At 38.8% G+C, this 17,036-nt stretch overlaps 1 protein-coding gene across 2 annotated transcripts; it reads left to right on the top strand.

Moving 5' to 3' along the window:
• Positions 1-9,036: 9,036 nt before the first annotated feature.
• dnajc24 (DnaJ (Hsp40) homolog, subfamily C, member 24) lies at positions 9,037-16,817 on the top strand. 2 transcript variants are annotated; one of them, XM_018678602.2, is made up of 5 exons: positions 9,037-9,140; positions 9,861-9,989; positions 10,226-10,361; positions 14,396-14,464; positions 15,147-16,817. In XM_018678602.2, exons 2-5 carry the CDS (start codon positions 9,864-9,866, stop codon positions 15,368-15,370), a joined length of 555 nt encoding a protein of 184 aa, XP_018534118.1. In that variant the 5' UTR covers positions 9,037-9,140; positions 9,861-9,863; the 3' UTR covers positions 15,371-16,817. The 2 variants fall into 2 exon arrangements, with proteins under 2 accessions (XP_018534118.1, XP_018534119.1); XM_018678603.2 differs by having other exon boundaries at positions 9,044-9,140; positions 9,874-9,989.
• Positions 16,818-17,036: the final 219 nt, after the last annotated feature.

Below are 17,036 nucleotides of genomic sequence, written 5' to 3'. Positions count from 1 at the left end.
TAATTTAATGACATTTAAAGCTGCTCTAGTAAGTATAAGCAATGAATCAAATGAAGTGAACTGAAGTGCAGTGTCAGAAGGGCCACTCTAAGTGATGAACCCATAATGAATTATGGATGTCCTGCATAGGGAAACTTGCAAAGCTGGAAACCAGGATCCAGCCTCCTCCTTGTCTCTCTCTCCTTCCTGTGTGCTTATTTCCTTCTCCTAGAAGTATGAATGGTGTGCTTGTTTTTTCTCTTGTATATTTGTGTCCTCTTTTCAGGTCTTCATAGTGGAGGGGATGTCACATGGCTCAGGTCCTATGAGCAGCTGGACGTTACTTGGTATCCACGTATTCTTATTCTATATCCCTCATATCATATTCTTCATTAATGTTTACAATTTGTTTTCATTCTCTTTGTCCATACTGTAAATCTACCTGGTTGTTCTGTTTTGTCTGTGATGGACTTGAGACACAGCACTTTTACCAATTATGGTTTCTTTTTCTTTTTTCTTTTTTTTTTTTTTGCCCATGTGCTGGGGGGATCAATAATGAATGTGGCAAAAAACAAAACAAAACAAAAACAACAACTTCATACTGCAGCAGCTTGACCAATGAACATTTGGATCAATGTCTCTATCTGGCAATTACACCTTTTGTGCGTAGGTTCAAACAGCTGATTGCAGGTGTGTGATATTATACATATTGAGAGAGCCGGTTTAAAGATGATTTAAAACTCATGCGCGCCTGGAAGTCCGTCTGTGTTCAAGTGTGCAACACAGGCAAATAATACAGTTTCTCCTACTAGGCTTAAAAGCATTTGACTATCTTGACAGTCTTGAACTTGAATGTATCTTGCTTAAAGGTAAGTTAAAAGTTTAAAGTGAGTTCAGTTATTTTGTTAGCTCACATTGCTCCCGACCACTGACTTTGAATAAAAATCAGATACAGACCTTTTCAGTAAAAGGTTTGAAAAGCTCTGTTCTAGAGACTATTATGTGTGAAATAAAATACTCAGACCAGCCAGTCTGGCATCAACAACACTGACTGAAGCTCATTACTGTATCTCATGATTTTATGCATTGCATTGCTGCCGCATGATTGGCTGATTGGATAATTGCATGAATAAGCAGGTGTACAGGTGTTCATAATAAAGTGTTCAGTGAGTCTGTGTTTAAACGGGTCTTTGTATCATGCACACAGATGATGTTGATAATGAAATAAGTGCACAAAAGGAAACAATGACTGTACATGACAGTGTAATAAGGATGAACATGTTAAAAACAAAGGGCAAATCTAACAACGCCAGACTTTTTCAACTAGACTAACTCCAAATCAGCTGTGATAAATGTGAATATATGAATATCAGTGAGCGTGCACACACACACACACACACACACACACACACACACACATAAAGCTGAGAGTCAAGTGTGGCTGTGCTGCAAGGGAAAGAGAGAGAGAGAGACTGATGTGGGTATTTTCTATTTAAACTTAATCAGAGCCTGGTGGAAGACGTTTTCAGTCAGAAAGGATTCTGGATGTTCCTCTGATCTGCTCTCTGGTTCTGTGGGTTACCTAGAAGATGGTATTTTGTTCATCTACATCTCTGGTCCAGGTTTCTATATTGTTTTTCTGTAAATCAAACCATCAATGCAGAGGTGTAAAAGAGCTGCAGAGGAGGAGTTACATTTTCCAGGTAAGAGGGAAGACAGCAACAGTATCAGCAGTCCAACCACCCAGTGTAGGATGAAGAAACGACAGCAAGTAAACAGGTGAGACTGACACATGCAGAGAACTTCAGTTTGTTTTAGAGAATACAAACAGAAATGTCTCATTATGTTTACTTGCTATTAACAAAAACCCTGCATGCAGATTCACAAAGTTTCAGTCATATCAGTTACTGCTTTTCAGCAGTGGGAGACTAAAGCTCTGTGTCTGCATTTATTTCAAAATCCATTTATATTTTCTAGAAACATGAAGGATTGTTTGAATAAAGGCTAATGCTGTGATGACTATTCTTAAGGCTTGCTTTAAGCCATGTAGGAGAAAAAGTGATATCAAAATTTTACCTTGTTGTAAACCTTACCTTAACCCTGAATGGTCTCAATGGCAAGTGCATGGCAGTTAAACATGGCCCTAACTAGTATTAGTGCAGTGTTCTTAGAAAGTGAATGTCTCATCACTGATAGAGGCCTCATCAGCCAGACCAATATCAGTCATGTTGAACAATTCTGCAGTAACAACCATTGTGCAATGATGGCATTCTATCATGCTTTTTTTTACAGTCATACATGGCCTACTTAAGCACTGCAGAAGTCAAAAGAACTGTCAGAGTGCTGCCCTTCCTATCCAGGAATGACTAAGTTCTACATATCAGGGACACAATGGGATATGCTGTGTCATTCAGGAAACAAGATAAACACAACAGTTTTTAAACCCCTCAGATGTTGCAGTGTTAATTGCACCACACCATTCAAAAGTAATGGACAATATAAACAAGATATTGAAGATTCTGTTTTTCATAGTGCTTTACCTACACTTTGCCTAAACATTCAAAGTCTGTCCTGAGGGTGGTGCTGGAGGAAATGTCATTGAAATCTAAAAGGTTCATCCTCTGGATAGAAAAAACTCTGCAAATTAGATTCTTCTGCGCACTCTGTCCAGTAGATTTCAATGTTTCTTGCTCTTGAACAAAGTGTTGAAGACCCCACCTGAGAAGAGGAAACATCATAATGGCAAATATGGGAGTGTTACTTTTCATTTAACTGGTGCTTTGGAAATCTATACCCAGCCATGTGCACGTTATACATTTCCATCTACGAAGTAAATCATGATCTAAGTTTTCATGCATTTGGAGTTGTAGTTGGACATGAGAAGATGAATCTTTAAGTTGTTCCTCCTTGTTTGAGTTTGTATGAACTTCAGCTCCACTTGAATTCACACACACTTACAATTAATACAGTGTATGCTTCAACACACACACACTTGGAATTAATTCATTGCATGCATGAATACATACACATGCCCCACACTTATGCTTCAGCACACACACTGACACATTTATGACACCCAGTCTGCTGCTAGAGAACACACTCATGCCAGCACACACACACAAAAGGACAAACACATGCACAGACACTATACACACTTTATTACACAGTGACATTACCGGGGAAAAAATAGAGCAAGGCTTCATTTGCAGAGTACAAGAAACACTGCAGAGATCAAGTCATAATGTTTGGTGTTGTTTCAGAAGTCTATTTTTGAATACAATTAAGCTCCATATTACACATCCCAGCCACCCTTAGTCTCAGTTGAAGCACTGAAATCCTGTAGATGAGACAGTTTGCAGCATGTGAATAAAAAAAAAAAACAAACAGCCTTAACTGCAGCAAAACAAAGATGGTGTTACCTGTAAATCTCAACTATCCATTGTCAGACATGCGTTTAAGGAACAATCCACCAAAAACCTATGTTTTGAGTTTCACTCACTGATAGTTGCCTTGTTCTATTCCTTTTATTGTATTAAGAGGGGGAATTCCTCAACCTATCAAAAGAAAGTGAAAAGTCAGGTTCAGAAGGAAAATCGACGATCATCAGGAGCTCAGATGTCTCATCAAGAAGTATTTATTTAAAGCTGTACACCAGTGGAGAAAAAATGATAAACAGTACAGTGAACAAGTGTGCCAGAGTAGTGCTACATTAAAGTTCTGAAGATGTCAGGTTAACAGGGCTAACTGAAACTGGATTTGGACGGTACTGTCTATGTCAATGTCTTTGTCTGCATCCCTTCCTATAAGACCTCATATAGATACAATCACTTCCTTAACACTACTCTGTGAGCCTGCATACCCTTCCTAACCCAGTGCTATCTTTTTCCTCACCAAAAGAGCCCACGTCACCTACATCATGTCTCTTATTCACCAGCCAAGAAAGACTGAGTAGGGGAGGTAGTCTCTGATGTCTCCATTGGTCAAGTTGTTCACTTTTAAGATTAAGGAATTAAGGAATATGTTCAACCACACTGAAGATCCAGCCCATGTTCCATGTTCAAGGAAAGCCCTCTGGTTGTTAATAAGATTGCAGTTTGACAAACCCTACCATATACAGTCTACAACCTCAAACAAGCTGATTAAACCTGTCTGCCCATTGTGAAATGACAAAGAGTGGAAATGAAGAATTGAAGCACCAAGCCAGGCAAAGAGAAATGGATGGTTTTCTCATGACCAAACTAGAACTGTGGAACTTGTTTGTGTGTTTTATTCATTGTAAATGCCTCACTAATAAATCACTGGCTTTCCAAGGCTTGTTAAAGCATTTTGTGCAGCACCACAATTTGAAATGTGTACAATGAGCTGAATAACTGTAAAAACCTGCTAAAATAGTTGGCAGGCTGGCTGAGTGTTGAAGTGTACCAAAGCTTTATTTAGGAAGCAGCTGCCTGGGAACTTCTGTTGACCAGCTGTATTTCTCTGGCTCAGATTCACTGCGACGCGCACATGCACAGACAATCTCTTGCTGCTTCAGCAGTTTAAATCAGTGAAGTGTTTCAGAGCACAGCAAGATGCGGCCCATCATCAATCACACACGCACACACAGACACACACACACACACACACACACTGACTGTCTGCCTACCACCTGCTTCTGCTTCCCTGTGTGTGTGTATGCGTGTGTGTGTGACACTGAGGTGAGGATGAGATGTGGTCTTTTTCCACTCCAGTGTGTTTCCATGCACTAATAGTTTGCAGTCACCTGCATTTACAGTTTGTGCATGGTTGAGTTTAAGGTAGCGTGGGTGAGACAGGGTGGTGTCAACAGTGTAGGGCAGCACACAGTGTCACTGGAGTAATAAGGGTTTGGCTTTCCATTACCTCTTACAGCCTATAGAGTGTGTAGATGAAGTGCCAAAATGCAGAACATAAATTAATCAACAAACAGCAAATAAGATGGGAAGATCCATGTCTTTACAGATCCAGATCTAAAGCTCCGAAAGAAGAGTCTTCAACTGGAAGAACTGGGACTGCATGAAAAGATTTAATTTGGGATACAATTCATTTTGAGGACTTATCTTAATAATAATTAATGTCCATCTTTCAAGTCAAGTTAAATTAAGTTCCAGCTGTAGTTATATTGATGTAGACCAAAACACATCATCAGAAGGATGTGACTATTGCTTGGTCATGGTGGGATTTGTTGGGTCTCTCTCTGTAAATACCTATTTTAAAGAGTATGGTCTAGACCAGCTCTATATGAAAAGTGCCTTGAGATGACTCGTTGTGATATGTCGCTATATAAATAAAATTGAATTGAATTGAATTGAATTGTGACGGCACAGCCTGGTCTCATGAAATTGTAATTAAATATATGTTTTTTAAAATCCCTAACAGGACATTAAATGACATTTAAAAAGCTTGAAATGCTTTCAAAAACATTTTTTTTATTTATTTGGGTGTAGCATTAAGTGTGTGGTTTGTCTATCAGAGACAATAACAGCAGCAGTGGATTCAGTTAATAAGAGAGCTCTTTATGTATTTTTTTTTAATGTTGATGATTATTATTTTAGTTAACACCTTTCTAATGAGCAGCTGTTCTCCATTTGTGTTCTCTCTCTCTCTCTCTCTCTCTGTGTGTGTGTGGGTGTGTATCCTTCAGTCTGTCTGTACAGAGTCAGATAGTCAGCAGAGAGAGAATCTGATGTGTGGGTCATTGATTCTGTCTGACTGACATGTTGTAGCTGCTTGTATTATTCTGCTTGTTTATCATGTTTTTATTGTCTTTTGTAATTAACAACAGCTTTATGATCACAAGCAGGTAGACGGGACTGTGCGTGTGCGTATGTGTGTGTGTGTGTGTGTGTCGTCTCTGTTTGGTTGTTCTTTTCTGTCTTTAATGAGCCAGAGATTGCTGTTATTATCATCTGCGTTGTTTCTTCAGCTCACACATTTCTAATGAACAGCTGCTCTACGTCTAAGAGTGCTAGCCAGCACACACACACACACACACACACACACACACACACACATGGAGACATACACACAAACAAATGCAAGGACACACTACACAAGTTTGACAAGGCTTTGTGTGCGCTAGGGCAGTTCTGTGACTCTTCTTGGACTTAAAGGACGGTTACAGTTTTTTAGATGTTCTTTGTGCTACAAAACACATTCTGCACATATACAAACCATACTGTACTGGTTTATCTTCATGAATGTCACATCTCCATTTATAATTTTCATTACAATACATATGTAGTCTGAGTGGGCAACACTCATGTATGGAAGACTGAATCAACAACTCAACACATGCATCTCACCTTGGAGCAAACTTTATTTCCTTCCCTCTCTTCACTTTGTGCATCTTCACTAGTTGGGCAAATTATATATTTTGTTGATTTTTTTTTAAAGTGAAAAGAAATAATGACAACCTCTGTGGTAAACAGACATTAGAAATGAGAAAGAAAATGTTGATGCACTGTAAATTCCATCAACCCCTCCAAAATTAAACAGTAATTGTGATTTCCTTTAAATTTGTTTTCCTGTCTGTCTATAACGATACAGTGGTCTATGGTAACAAAAGCTGTACTGAGATCCAGTAAGAGGAGCACAGAGGTGGAATCTGAATCCACAGAAAGCAGTTCATTTATCACTTTAGCAAGTGCCATTTCAGTTGAGTGACAGGCCCTGAAAGCAGACTGAAAAGACTCTAAACGGTTACTATTAGACCAGTGGGCTGAAACCTGCTGAGACACAACTCCTTCTAGTATTTTTGAAGAATGGAAGGTTTGAGACCAGCTCATTAAGACTCAGGATTAAGGTGTGGTTTCTTGAGTGAAGGTTTAACCACAGCCCATGCTTCCTCATTTGTCAGCAAGCTAACTTTAAGTAATTAGCTAGCCTCATCTACACATGAATTTTTTTCATTTAAAACCTTGCTAGGAATTCTGTTTCCTCTTTTTCATATTTTCATTAAAAGGTATTTTCCCTCAGACTACTTTCTGTCACAATCCCTGTCTTTCTTCACTCTTTTGTTAGCCACAGCACTTGGCTCTTAACACTATGAAGAAGCCCGACAGAAGTGTGACAGCTGTGGTGTTTTTAAAATATTATTGTTAATGAAACACAATGCTATTGTAACTGAATTCATCCAAAACTGACCCAGAATCCAAAAGTGAAATGACTTAAGATACACACTGTGCCATCAGGTTTCTAAAATGATGTCATCTTTACCTTTTGCATGCAATGAGAAAGAGAATTTAAAGCCAAGTGATCAAAAATTCTTTCTAAAATGCACCTTGAGATTCATAGATGACTTCTTTTCAGTTTTTATTGAGTCAGGTATTGTATTTGTACTAATAATGCTGTTCATCATCTGTACTGATGATTCAAACTTAGATGGATTTCATAGAGGGATTTCTTTTGAAAAGGAATTGGACTGTTACTTCTGGTGGTGAAATTATAATTCTGTTGCAGTTGCAAGTGGTTTTTTTTTTTTTTTTTGCCAAGTCCAGACTACTTTATCACTCCACTCTGTTCTCATATAAGGAAATGTGAGAGGGCAAAAAATGAGAAACATCACTTGTTATACCACATTCTAATACAAATCTACCACTAACCACAACCCCTAAATGAGCACAGAGTTAGATCAACACCTCTGACACAGTGTCAGTGAAAAACTTCACAAAGACATGGCTTATTTCAGGGAAGTTGTGCTGAACTGCATAAAACTGTACAAAACTGAGTATTTAATAAAGTGGTGACTACAGCCCCCCAATTTGACAGTGAATATTTTGTCACTTGACTAATTGAGCCTTAATTCGCCCAAAATGAAGAAATAATTAACTGCACAACAATGTCAGTCACCCTGTGTCTCTCCTCCACCTCCCTCTGTGGTCTCGTTAAAGAGCCATAAGTGAGTGACAGACAGGAAGTCAGATCATAAAGGTGTCATTGTGTCACCTCATCTCTTCTGTTCCCATTTCAATTAACAGATAGCTCCTGATCTGTATTGTCAGGACAGATTTCCCAGCATGTGGTCCTGTGCTGCTCTTTCCTGGCTGCTATTTCTGAGGTTTGTCGGTGGATTTCAACGCTGTGAGTGTGGATTTCTGACTAATAAAAGTTAAAAACCAGGATCATAGTTAGAATAGATTCAAATTACACATTATCCGTCATTTGTTATATATTCTGGGCTATAGTTCCCAAACAGCAATGGTAGTCACTGCCTCACCACTGCGGTATGAATGGATCATTACTCTAACTATGTATCTTATGTACCTACACAGTCAGGTTACTACAGTACAGGTATGTGCACCCCTTTTTCTGGGGAGTTTATTATCAGACTGGGATCTGGGGAGTTTGGAGCCCAGGTCAACAGCTTTGGCTCTTTGTCGTGTTCCTGGAGACATTTCTGAGCAGTTTTTGTGGTGTGGTGGGAGCATTATCTTGCTGGGGGAGGCCCCTGACATTAGAGAGTGTTATTGCCATTGGAGGGGTGCGTGCTTGGTTTGTGACAATAAATAAGTGGGTGGTACGTGACAAAATAACAAATGAATGTCAGGACCAAATGTTCCTCAGCAGAACATTGTGTTATAACAAGATGATCAATGTTATTCACTTCATCCACCAGTGGTCATAATGTTATGGCTGATCGGTGTATTTGTCAGCAGTATGAAGTGATGAAATGAGCTTCTGCAGGTGAAGATGTCAGTCAGAAGACTGGGTAAGAGTTGGACTGAAGAGGAGAATTTACTGAAACAGAGATAATCACTATCATGTCATGGAGCAGTGTTTGACCAACCTTAGTCATTGGTTTGTTTTAAATACATTTTAATTAAATAAATGTTCATATTTTATATATATATAATTACTGATATAATAATTATGAATGTATAATTTTAATATGTTTTGAACTATTTTAGTTTGAACTCTGTTGATGAAATATGACACCAGGAGAACATGATCTACAAAGGATCTAGTAGTGTGATAGTGTTTGAATAATCAGGCGGTTTTATTAAGAAAAAAGAAAAAGAGAGACCGGAAATATTCGTTGCCGTCAGCGGAACTAAGGCGGACCAGAAACGCAGCTTGTTTTCAGGGGGACTCAAAACATCGTCGTACACGTGTCGTTTCACGGGTAGAAGCTTTATCCTGAGGTATGTTCACTGATTAACACACAGAACACAAGCAGAAAAAACACAGAACGAAATGTGTGTATGTGTGTTAAAGTACCACATTTCCATACCGTTTAGCTAGAGGGTGTATTTTGGTGCAAGTTAAATCTTGTCGTGAATATAACCTACAGCACTAGCAAATGTTGGAAGATGTCTGCTTCATCTTATGTACCTTGTCATGTTTTTGCCTGATAACACAGTACAGATAATGTCGCGGGATTTTCTCCAAGACACAGACAGAGTGGTGTAGTGCCCCGGCTCCTCTCTGCTCTGTAGTGTAGTATCAACACATTGTCTCCAGTTTCACTGTGTGTGTAGCTCTTTAAATTCGTGGCTGTTAGTAAGATGATTTCAAAAAACACCAGAATATTTCCGAGTGATTTACTTCTGAAGGGAAAGACTTGAGCTCATAAAAAGTTAGATTTAAAATTCAACCTAACTTTGCAGAAAAACTTCCAGGTCAGACTAATGCATTTGTTTAATTCTGTTATTAATAAAACAGTTATGAAACAACTTCTCATTTATGTTTCTTCAACCCAGAAATGTGTCAATTTGAATTTTTTTAAAAATGATTTTATATAAGGGGCTGTACCCAACAGTTAGTTTAATAATTGATTATTCTGTTGATTATTTTCTTGATAAATCAATTAATCATTTAGTTTATGAAATGTCAAAAAATATATATATTTTTAAATACCCAAGGTGATGTCTCCAGGTGTCTTGTTTGGGATGTGTGAAGCAGAAAAGAAGGACCTGTATGCTGTCCTGGGAGCCAGTCCCTCAGACTCAGTCCAGCAGCTCAGACACAGATACCAGCAGCTGGCCTTACAGGTGAACATGCTAATCCCTGTGTCAACCTGAAGCAACACAACAACTACCACTGCTAGATAGTGTGAGAGGATGCCTCTCTGCCTTCAGCCTGTCTCCACAGTGCTTGGCTTCATTAGATAAAAGGCACAATTCCAAGTAATCCCAACACAGAGCGTACTCCAGAGGTACTGCCTTTTTAGAATGAATTTCCCTATGTGTGTGTGTGTGTGTGTGTGTGTGTCCGCGCGTGTGCACAGTACCACCCAGACCGTCTCAGAGGTGAGTGTTCTTCAGAGGCAGAATCTGGTGTGAAGACGTTTCTAGAAGTTGACGCAGCCTGGAGGATCCTCAGTGACCAGAACACCAGGAGACAGTATGACCTGCAGAGGAGAGGTAGGACATCACATTCCAGTTTGTTCTATAAGATGTTGTTTTATTCATTGTTATAGAGGTAAATGTAAGAGTTAATATGGTTTTGATTTTATGGGATATCACCCAGCCTTTGGAGCTAATGCAGATGTAGGTGGGTAGACTACCTTATTATGGTATACAATGGACACCAGAACAATGCTTTTACAATAGCTTACTTTGAGAAACACATATATGTTGTTCAACAAAGAATTTTTAAAATCCAAACTGGAACTCCATCAAATTTACACATCAAAGTCTGTATAAGTGTTAGGACTGCCAGTACATATGTGAAAAAAGTTGAATAAAACCTTTTGCGGTTCCAGAGGGAGCTATCTTGAGTGATGTCGCTTGAGTCAGGTCAGTTGGGTCTGAGTTTGAAAGTTTCTGTGTCAATCTGTGTTTCTTTTTTAATTCTTTGCACAACCACCTCTATCACTTTTAATGTTGATGTCTGAGTGCAACACTGAGAACATCTCTGAGTGTTCCCATTTGGAACAGGTGTGAACACAATTGCTGTTAGACATTGAGTACATCTGTATTATACTGAGTAGATTTCCTGCCCTAACATAGAGCTTTTCCAAAACAGAGTGTACCAGGGTATTAACATTTTAAAACTGCGTTGGTGATTCAGGGTGCACGGGGAAATAGAACTTTTGCAAAACAACAACGATGAAACAATGGTTTCAAACTGCCCACTGAGGGAAAGAGGCTGTGTGGTAGTAAAGATGAGAAGGACGTCCTGTTGCCTGAAAGTTTCTCTATGATCACTGATTACCAGCAGTGACAATGGGGCTGTTTTTTTTGTTTTTTTTTTTTACCTTGTGAGCCGCTGTGTCATCATAGCAAAATGTGGTCCTGGAGACACCTACTCTAGCAGGAACTACTACAGAGGTGGTTTTGAGTAACTTGGCAGGTGTCTGTCAAGTCAAGTCAAGTCAAGTCAAATTTTATTTATATAGCGCCAATTCACAACAGAAGTTATCTCGAGGCACTGTACATATAGAGCAGGTCTAGACCGTACTCTTTATCTTATAAGATTTACAGAGAAAAACCCAACAGATCCCACCATGAGCAGCACTAGGCGACTGTGGCAAGGAAAAACTTCCTTTTAAGAGGCAGAAACCTCGAGCAGAACCGGACTCAAGGTGAGCGGCCATCTGCCTCGACCGGTTGGGTTTAGACAGAAAGAGAGGGGGGTGGGGGAATGGGGTAGGAGAAAGACAACATTGCAGATACACAGACTAGGTCAAAATGTAAATAGTAGTAGTAATAATAATAATAATAATAATAATAGTAATAATTATTATTACAGCTAAAGGAATAATAATGACAAACAATGGTACATTAATAGCACTAACACTATCAATAACACTAGTAAATGTTTAATTATTGTTGCATCATGGGTTGAGCTGTCTGTCTGTCTGTCTGTGGACAGTTTTGTCACCACGTTAGCATCACAGTGCCAAGATGCAGTCAAACTGTTGTCAGACAACTTCAAGATAATAAAGTAAGGATTTAGCACCACAGAGCAGCTGTTTGGGAAATACTGCTGTCGAGCGTAGTGTTAATGAGACACAGTTGTGTAAATTACTATTTTATACTTGCTCAGTTGTTGGAGAACAGAAGCACAAAAACACGTAAAAGAGAGCAACCATATTGTGAAACTGGTTGTAGTAGAAACACAGTGATCATGTTGTCACTTGGCACAATAACTGACTGTCTGTAGGTGCCCACAGATGAGGGCTGTGTGGCAGCTAAGTCAAGACAACTAGCTAGAACTAGCTAGTTAGAAACAACTTCTTATTTTTGTGATTTTAAATGTTGATATAATTGATAATCAGAGCAGCTGTTGTCATTAACCTGTATTTATGTTGACCTGTTCTGTATGGTTTAGTCAGCCGAGCTATCTGCCCCTCTTCTCACCAGATGTTAGCTGTTATTCACTTCCATTGTTTGTGAACTGAAAAGAGGATGTAGATGTTAGTTAGTTTGGGTGTTTCACTGTGAGGTGTCTACAAAAATGGCCTGGAGATGCTAGTGTGAACATGGTGTTTACACAAAAACAGACAACTCTGTACAAACTAGTTCTGTTCAAGCAGCTCCAGTTCAGAACGTCCCATTAGCATGGTTCTCATATGCCTGGAACACTGACACTTCCCTGTGATACCCAAGTCTAACTTTTGCTCTCATGATGCCAATTCTGAAACTGTAGCTCAGGATATCTGCTCATACCAAGCACCAACCTGATACCAGTGCTCTCTTTTCCCCAGATATTTATTATTATTCCCAGATAGATATGATTATACTGTACCTCACTGCAGTGATTGATAATTAACGACATATACTGCATGCAGGATAAATATTGCAATATAATTTTATTTTGCAATATAAAATGATATTGTGATATTAAAATAATATAATTATCCTGAGTAGAAATATAGCAAATTATAGATAAATGTTCAATATGATTAATTTCCCTGCTTAGATTGCATGCACAGAAATGGTTCATGAACCTCCAATCACGTTGCAGGAATAGAGGTATGCATTGCACATGTTAGGCTGTAATTACTCTGACCATAGAAGAAGTTTTAAAACAAAATCATGACTAAAATTAGCATCGTGATTATCGTGCAAGGGGAAAGTCGTGTTTATAAATTATGTGGTGTGAAAATTTAGGTAATAAATTTATTACCATGATGTTAGAAGATAGAACAAGGAGCACATGTCTCTCTTTCTCTGCATCACTTTGTGCTGCTCCAGTCTTTAAGTTACTGTGACAACATGACATGACAACATGTTGAAAAATGTTACAGAAACATTACAGGTCTGACCTTGTTAGATAGCTGTTGGGTGACTCAGGTGCTCATTCAGACATGAGACTGACGTGCTTTGGTTAGCTTGGATTCACAACCTAGAGTCACAGCCACAAACAACCCTACTGTCCACTCAGATGTGAAACTGTAGGGAATTAGAGACTTTTTCTGTTGGTATATGGAGGTAAATGCTTTCTGAAAGCTCCAGCCTTTCCCTCATTATTGATCCTATTTTAAATTATCACTAGTTTAGCAGCAATTATTCCTCACACTAATTAAAACCCAAGCAAAGTTTAGCTCTAATTATTCATGGTTCAAAGTCATTATCACTGTCAGACTGTAAAACTTGATAATGACTGTTTCCTCAAGAGTGAATTGTAAAAAAAAAAAAGAAAAGTGTGTGAACATCCATCTGTTCACTTGTCTATCCATCCTTCCATCATCACTCTATCCATCAGTCCATCCATTCATCTGATCTGATCTGTGGACAAAACACCAGACTTTGACACAGGAGACTGGTGTTCATTTCCTGTTTGAAAGCAGTAGTCATTGTTTCTTTTAGCCATGACTGTCTCACAGCTGTGTATTAATTATTGGAACCATGTCAACGAAGCTCCTCTAACCTTAGGGAAGTACTTATTTTGACCCAAACCACAATTTTTCCCTAAACCTAACTAAGTATGTTTTTGTGCTCAAACCTAACCAAACCATGACCGTTCCATAAGCTTAACCACGTTTATTGTTGTAACCACAACAGGACATGTCTGGTATGCCTGTTGCTGGTACACTCTACATGTTTATTGCTGCAACCATGATGACAAAGGTCCAGCTCACGTGCTGCCATAGGGGCACATAGGAGACATTCCTATGGGATGTATTGGAGAGTAGGGACAAATAGTCTCTATGGGTGTTGAGGTTGGAGGCATGCAAATGTCTCAACCACCTGCTGTTAATATTACAGATGTGAGGCTTATATATAATAGTATATCTTACTATCTGCCATGAATCAGAAAATCTGTTTTGGGGAAAAACTATTGGCAGTGTAATGCACTTCCATTTTGGTAATTTTGGTAACTGTAACAGTCTGTACTGGGTCTGAATACATAGAGAGAAATGTGAATTAATGCGTTCACAGCAAATGTTACATGATTCTTGTCTTCCTTCTACTCCTACTTTAATAATGATGCGTTAATGCTTCTCCAGCACAGGAACTCAAACAGGACTGGCCAGTAGATTCTACAGTCTGTTTGGAGGACATGACCTGGGACCAGGGTAACTACACAGCATGTACACTAAACACACACACACACACAAAATAACTGTAGTAGGTATGCTGAAATATTTCCATATTTATTTCTGCCTCAGACATACGATATCCAGCAGCTTAATCTAAGTGTGATCACAAGTTCAAGTGTAAAATAAACACTTTCCGCTTTGTTGTAACTAGTTAGTTTCACACTAAGTCACCACTTTGATTAGTTTCATTGTCTTTGCCTACACCACACTGCAACTTAATTAAGTTGTCTATATGGAAAGAATTCTTTCAGTCAATGACATCTGACCTTGTGCATTATTCATTATTTGCAAAGTCAACACCTCAGCAATTATAAGTTCCCGTTATAATCAACCACATGGTGCTGCAGTTGCCATCTTCAGTGATATAAGGAGTCGGTGATATGATTACGTTGCATGTAATTTTATTTTGAAGTATCAATAGATATGATACAGTAGATTTTCTGTTGATGGTTAATATAACCAGACAATGTCTGTTTTTAGATAATCCAGTTAATTAAATATCTGACGAGGTACTTCATGACACTGATTCCAAAAATTCCTACCATTTCTGTTTACATGACAATGGTCAGACCAGTTGACAATGGTCACGTTCATCCCAACGAACATTGTTGTAAAGTGTTCCAAGTTTTCCATCTAAAATGTGATTGTGTTGTTTCAGATGAGTGTGTATTTACATACTGTTGTCGCTGTGGAGGAGGATTCAGCGTTTCAGAGGAAGAGGTGGAGGAGGAGACACAGCGGAGGCAGCAGGATGATGAAGAGGAGGGAACAGTGGAAGGACAGAACAGAGGAGTGGTAGTCTGCTGCGATACATGTTCCCTCAGTGTGTACGTCACATGGTCATTACATAGAAAGACTCCAACCTCAAAATGGCAACAATAATACTTGGAAACCTTTCACCTTTGATACAATGAAGCAAGTGTTTGTTCAACATTTCCCTTCTTGGAAGCCAGCAGTAAATCAACAGAACATACTTTGGGTTGGCGGAAGCAGACAGTGCAAGAGTTGTGCTCTGTTGCTTAGATAGAGCTCAGCATCTCAGATTTCATGTTCAACAACTCCATCACTTTTGTTTAGGAGCCCATAAAGCAAGGCAACAAACTTCCAATAAAACGGCTCATTGTCTGACCCACTGAGAACAACTTACTGTGTATGTATGGGCCTGTTTGGATGTTGTCTGGGGGTGACTGTTGCTTCCCTTTGTAAACAATAGGTTATCAGCAGCAATAGCTAAGTGCTGGACATTTGGCTTGGCACTATGGCAGTAGACAGCATGTTTTACTGCAGCTGTGCAGTCAATGTAACATTTATTACTTTTTGTATATATTCCATTTATGCTAAAATTTCTTATAAAGGAAATTATACTTTTTGTAATAGTAATACTAATAATGAATAATAATGAATGAGAACAAACAATGGACAACAATTTAAACAGGAACGGGAACAAGAAATGCAATTTCGGAGGAAATAAAGGAGCAAAGTGCTATAAATGAGGATGAAGTCATATCCATCCTAACACGGTTAAAATAGTTAATAAAAATAAGAATCAAAAGCCTGTCCAGAACGGGCCTTAAAGGTTATCAATAAAATATTAAAATCAATTCTAAAATGACCTGGAAGCCAATGAAGAGCAGCTAAAATAGGAGTAATCTGGTGTCTTGGTTTTGGTAAGGAATCTGGCTGCTGCATTTTGGACAAACTGTAATGTATGTAAATTTTGGTGGTTAAAACATGTATAGAGAGAGTTGCAGAAGTCCAAATGAGGAAAAAATAGCAAGTATGACCATCTCTAGGTTTCTACTGGATAAAATTGAACTGATCTTGGAGAGTCTCCTGAGCTGAAGAAAACAATGGACAGCATTGTTAAAACAGAGTTAATATGCTTTTTCAAGCTCAGGTTGTTATCAAAGGTGACACAAGATTTTTACTGTTGCTAAGTTTTGGGAGAAAGAGCACAGCTGCCCTGAGCTATTAACATTAACTGTATCAGGGCCTATAGGAATTACCTCAGTCTTACTGATATTTAGTTGCATTTTAGGTCAAGAATGCAGTCACGGAGTATATTGATTTTGATGATAGTAATTGGGGTTAAGAGAGAAATACAAGTACAATACAAACACCTGCATAGGATGCTTATGCCTGCAGTTGACATGCCCCAAGGATAGCACGTATGAAGAGAACAAGAGAGGTCCAAGGACAGAGCCCTGGGTTACCCCTCAGGTCTTCTTCATTGGACTAATGGCTACACTAAGAATAACTAATTTGAAGTGACAGTTACAGAGAGTGGAGACAGTGGTGACACCCTGATGAGAGGGAGAGGAGAGAGAGAGAGAGAGAGAGAGAGAGAGAGAGAGAGCTGGGTAGATTTAACTAATGAACATTAAGTTAGATTTTTAATTAACCACAGGTACAGCCCTAGGACTGTTGCAGTATTAAGCAAGAATGGCATACCTGGCAAATGCAAACAGTTGCTGTAATGTATTCCAGTGTGGTGCTTTTACTTATGTAAATCATCTTAATACTTCTTCCATCACTCAAAGTCACACAG

Source organism: Lates calcarifer, linkage group LG10 (genome assembly GCF_001640805.2).
Source record: "Lates calcarifer isolate ASB-BC8 linkage group LG10, TLL_Latcal_v3, whole genome shotgun sequence".
NCBI classification, from domain to species: domain Eukaryota; kingdom Metazoa; phylum Chordata; class Actinopteri; family Centropomidae; genus Lates; species Lates calcarifer.
This window is presented reverse-complemented; position numbering and strand designations above follow the sequence as displayed.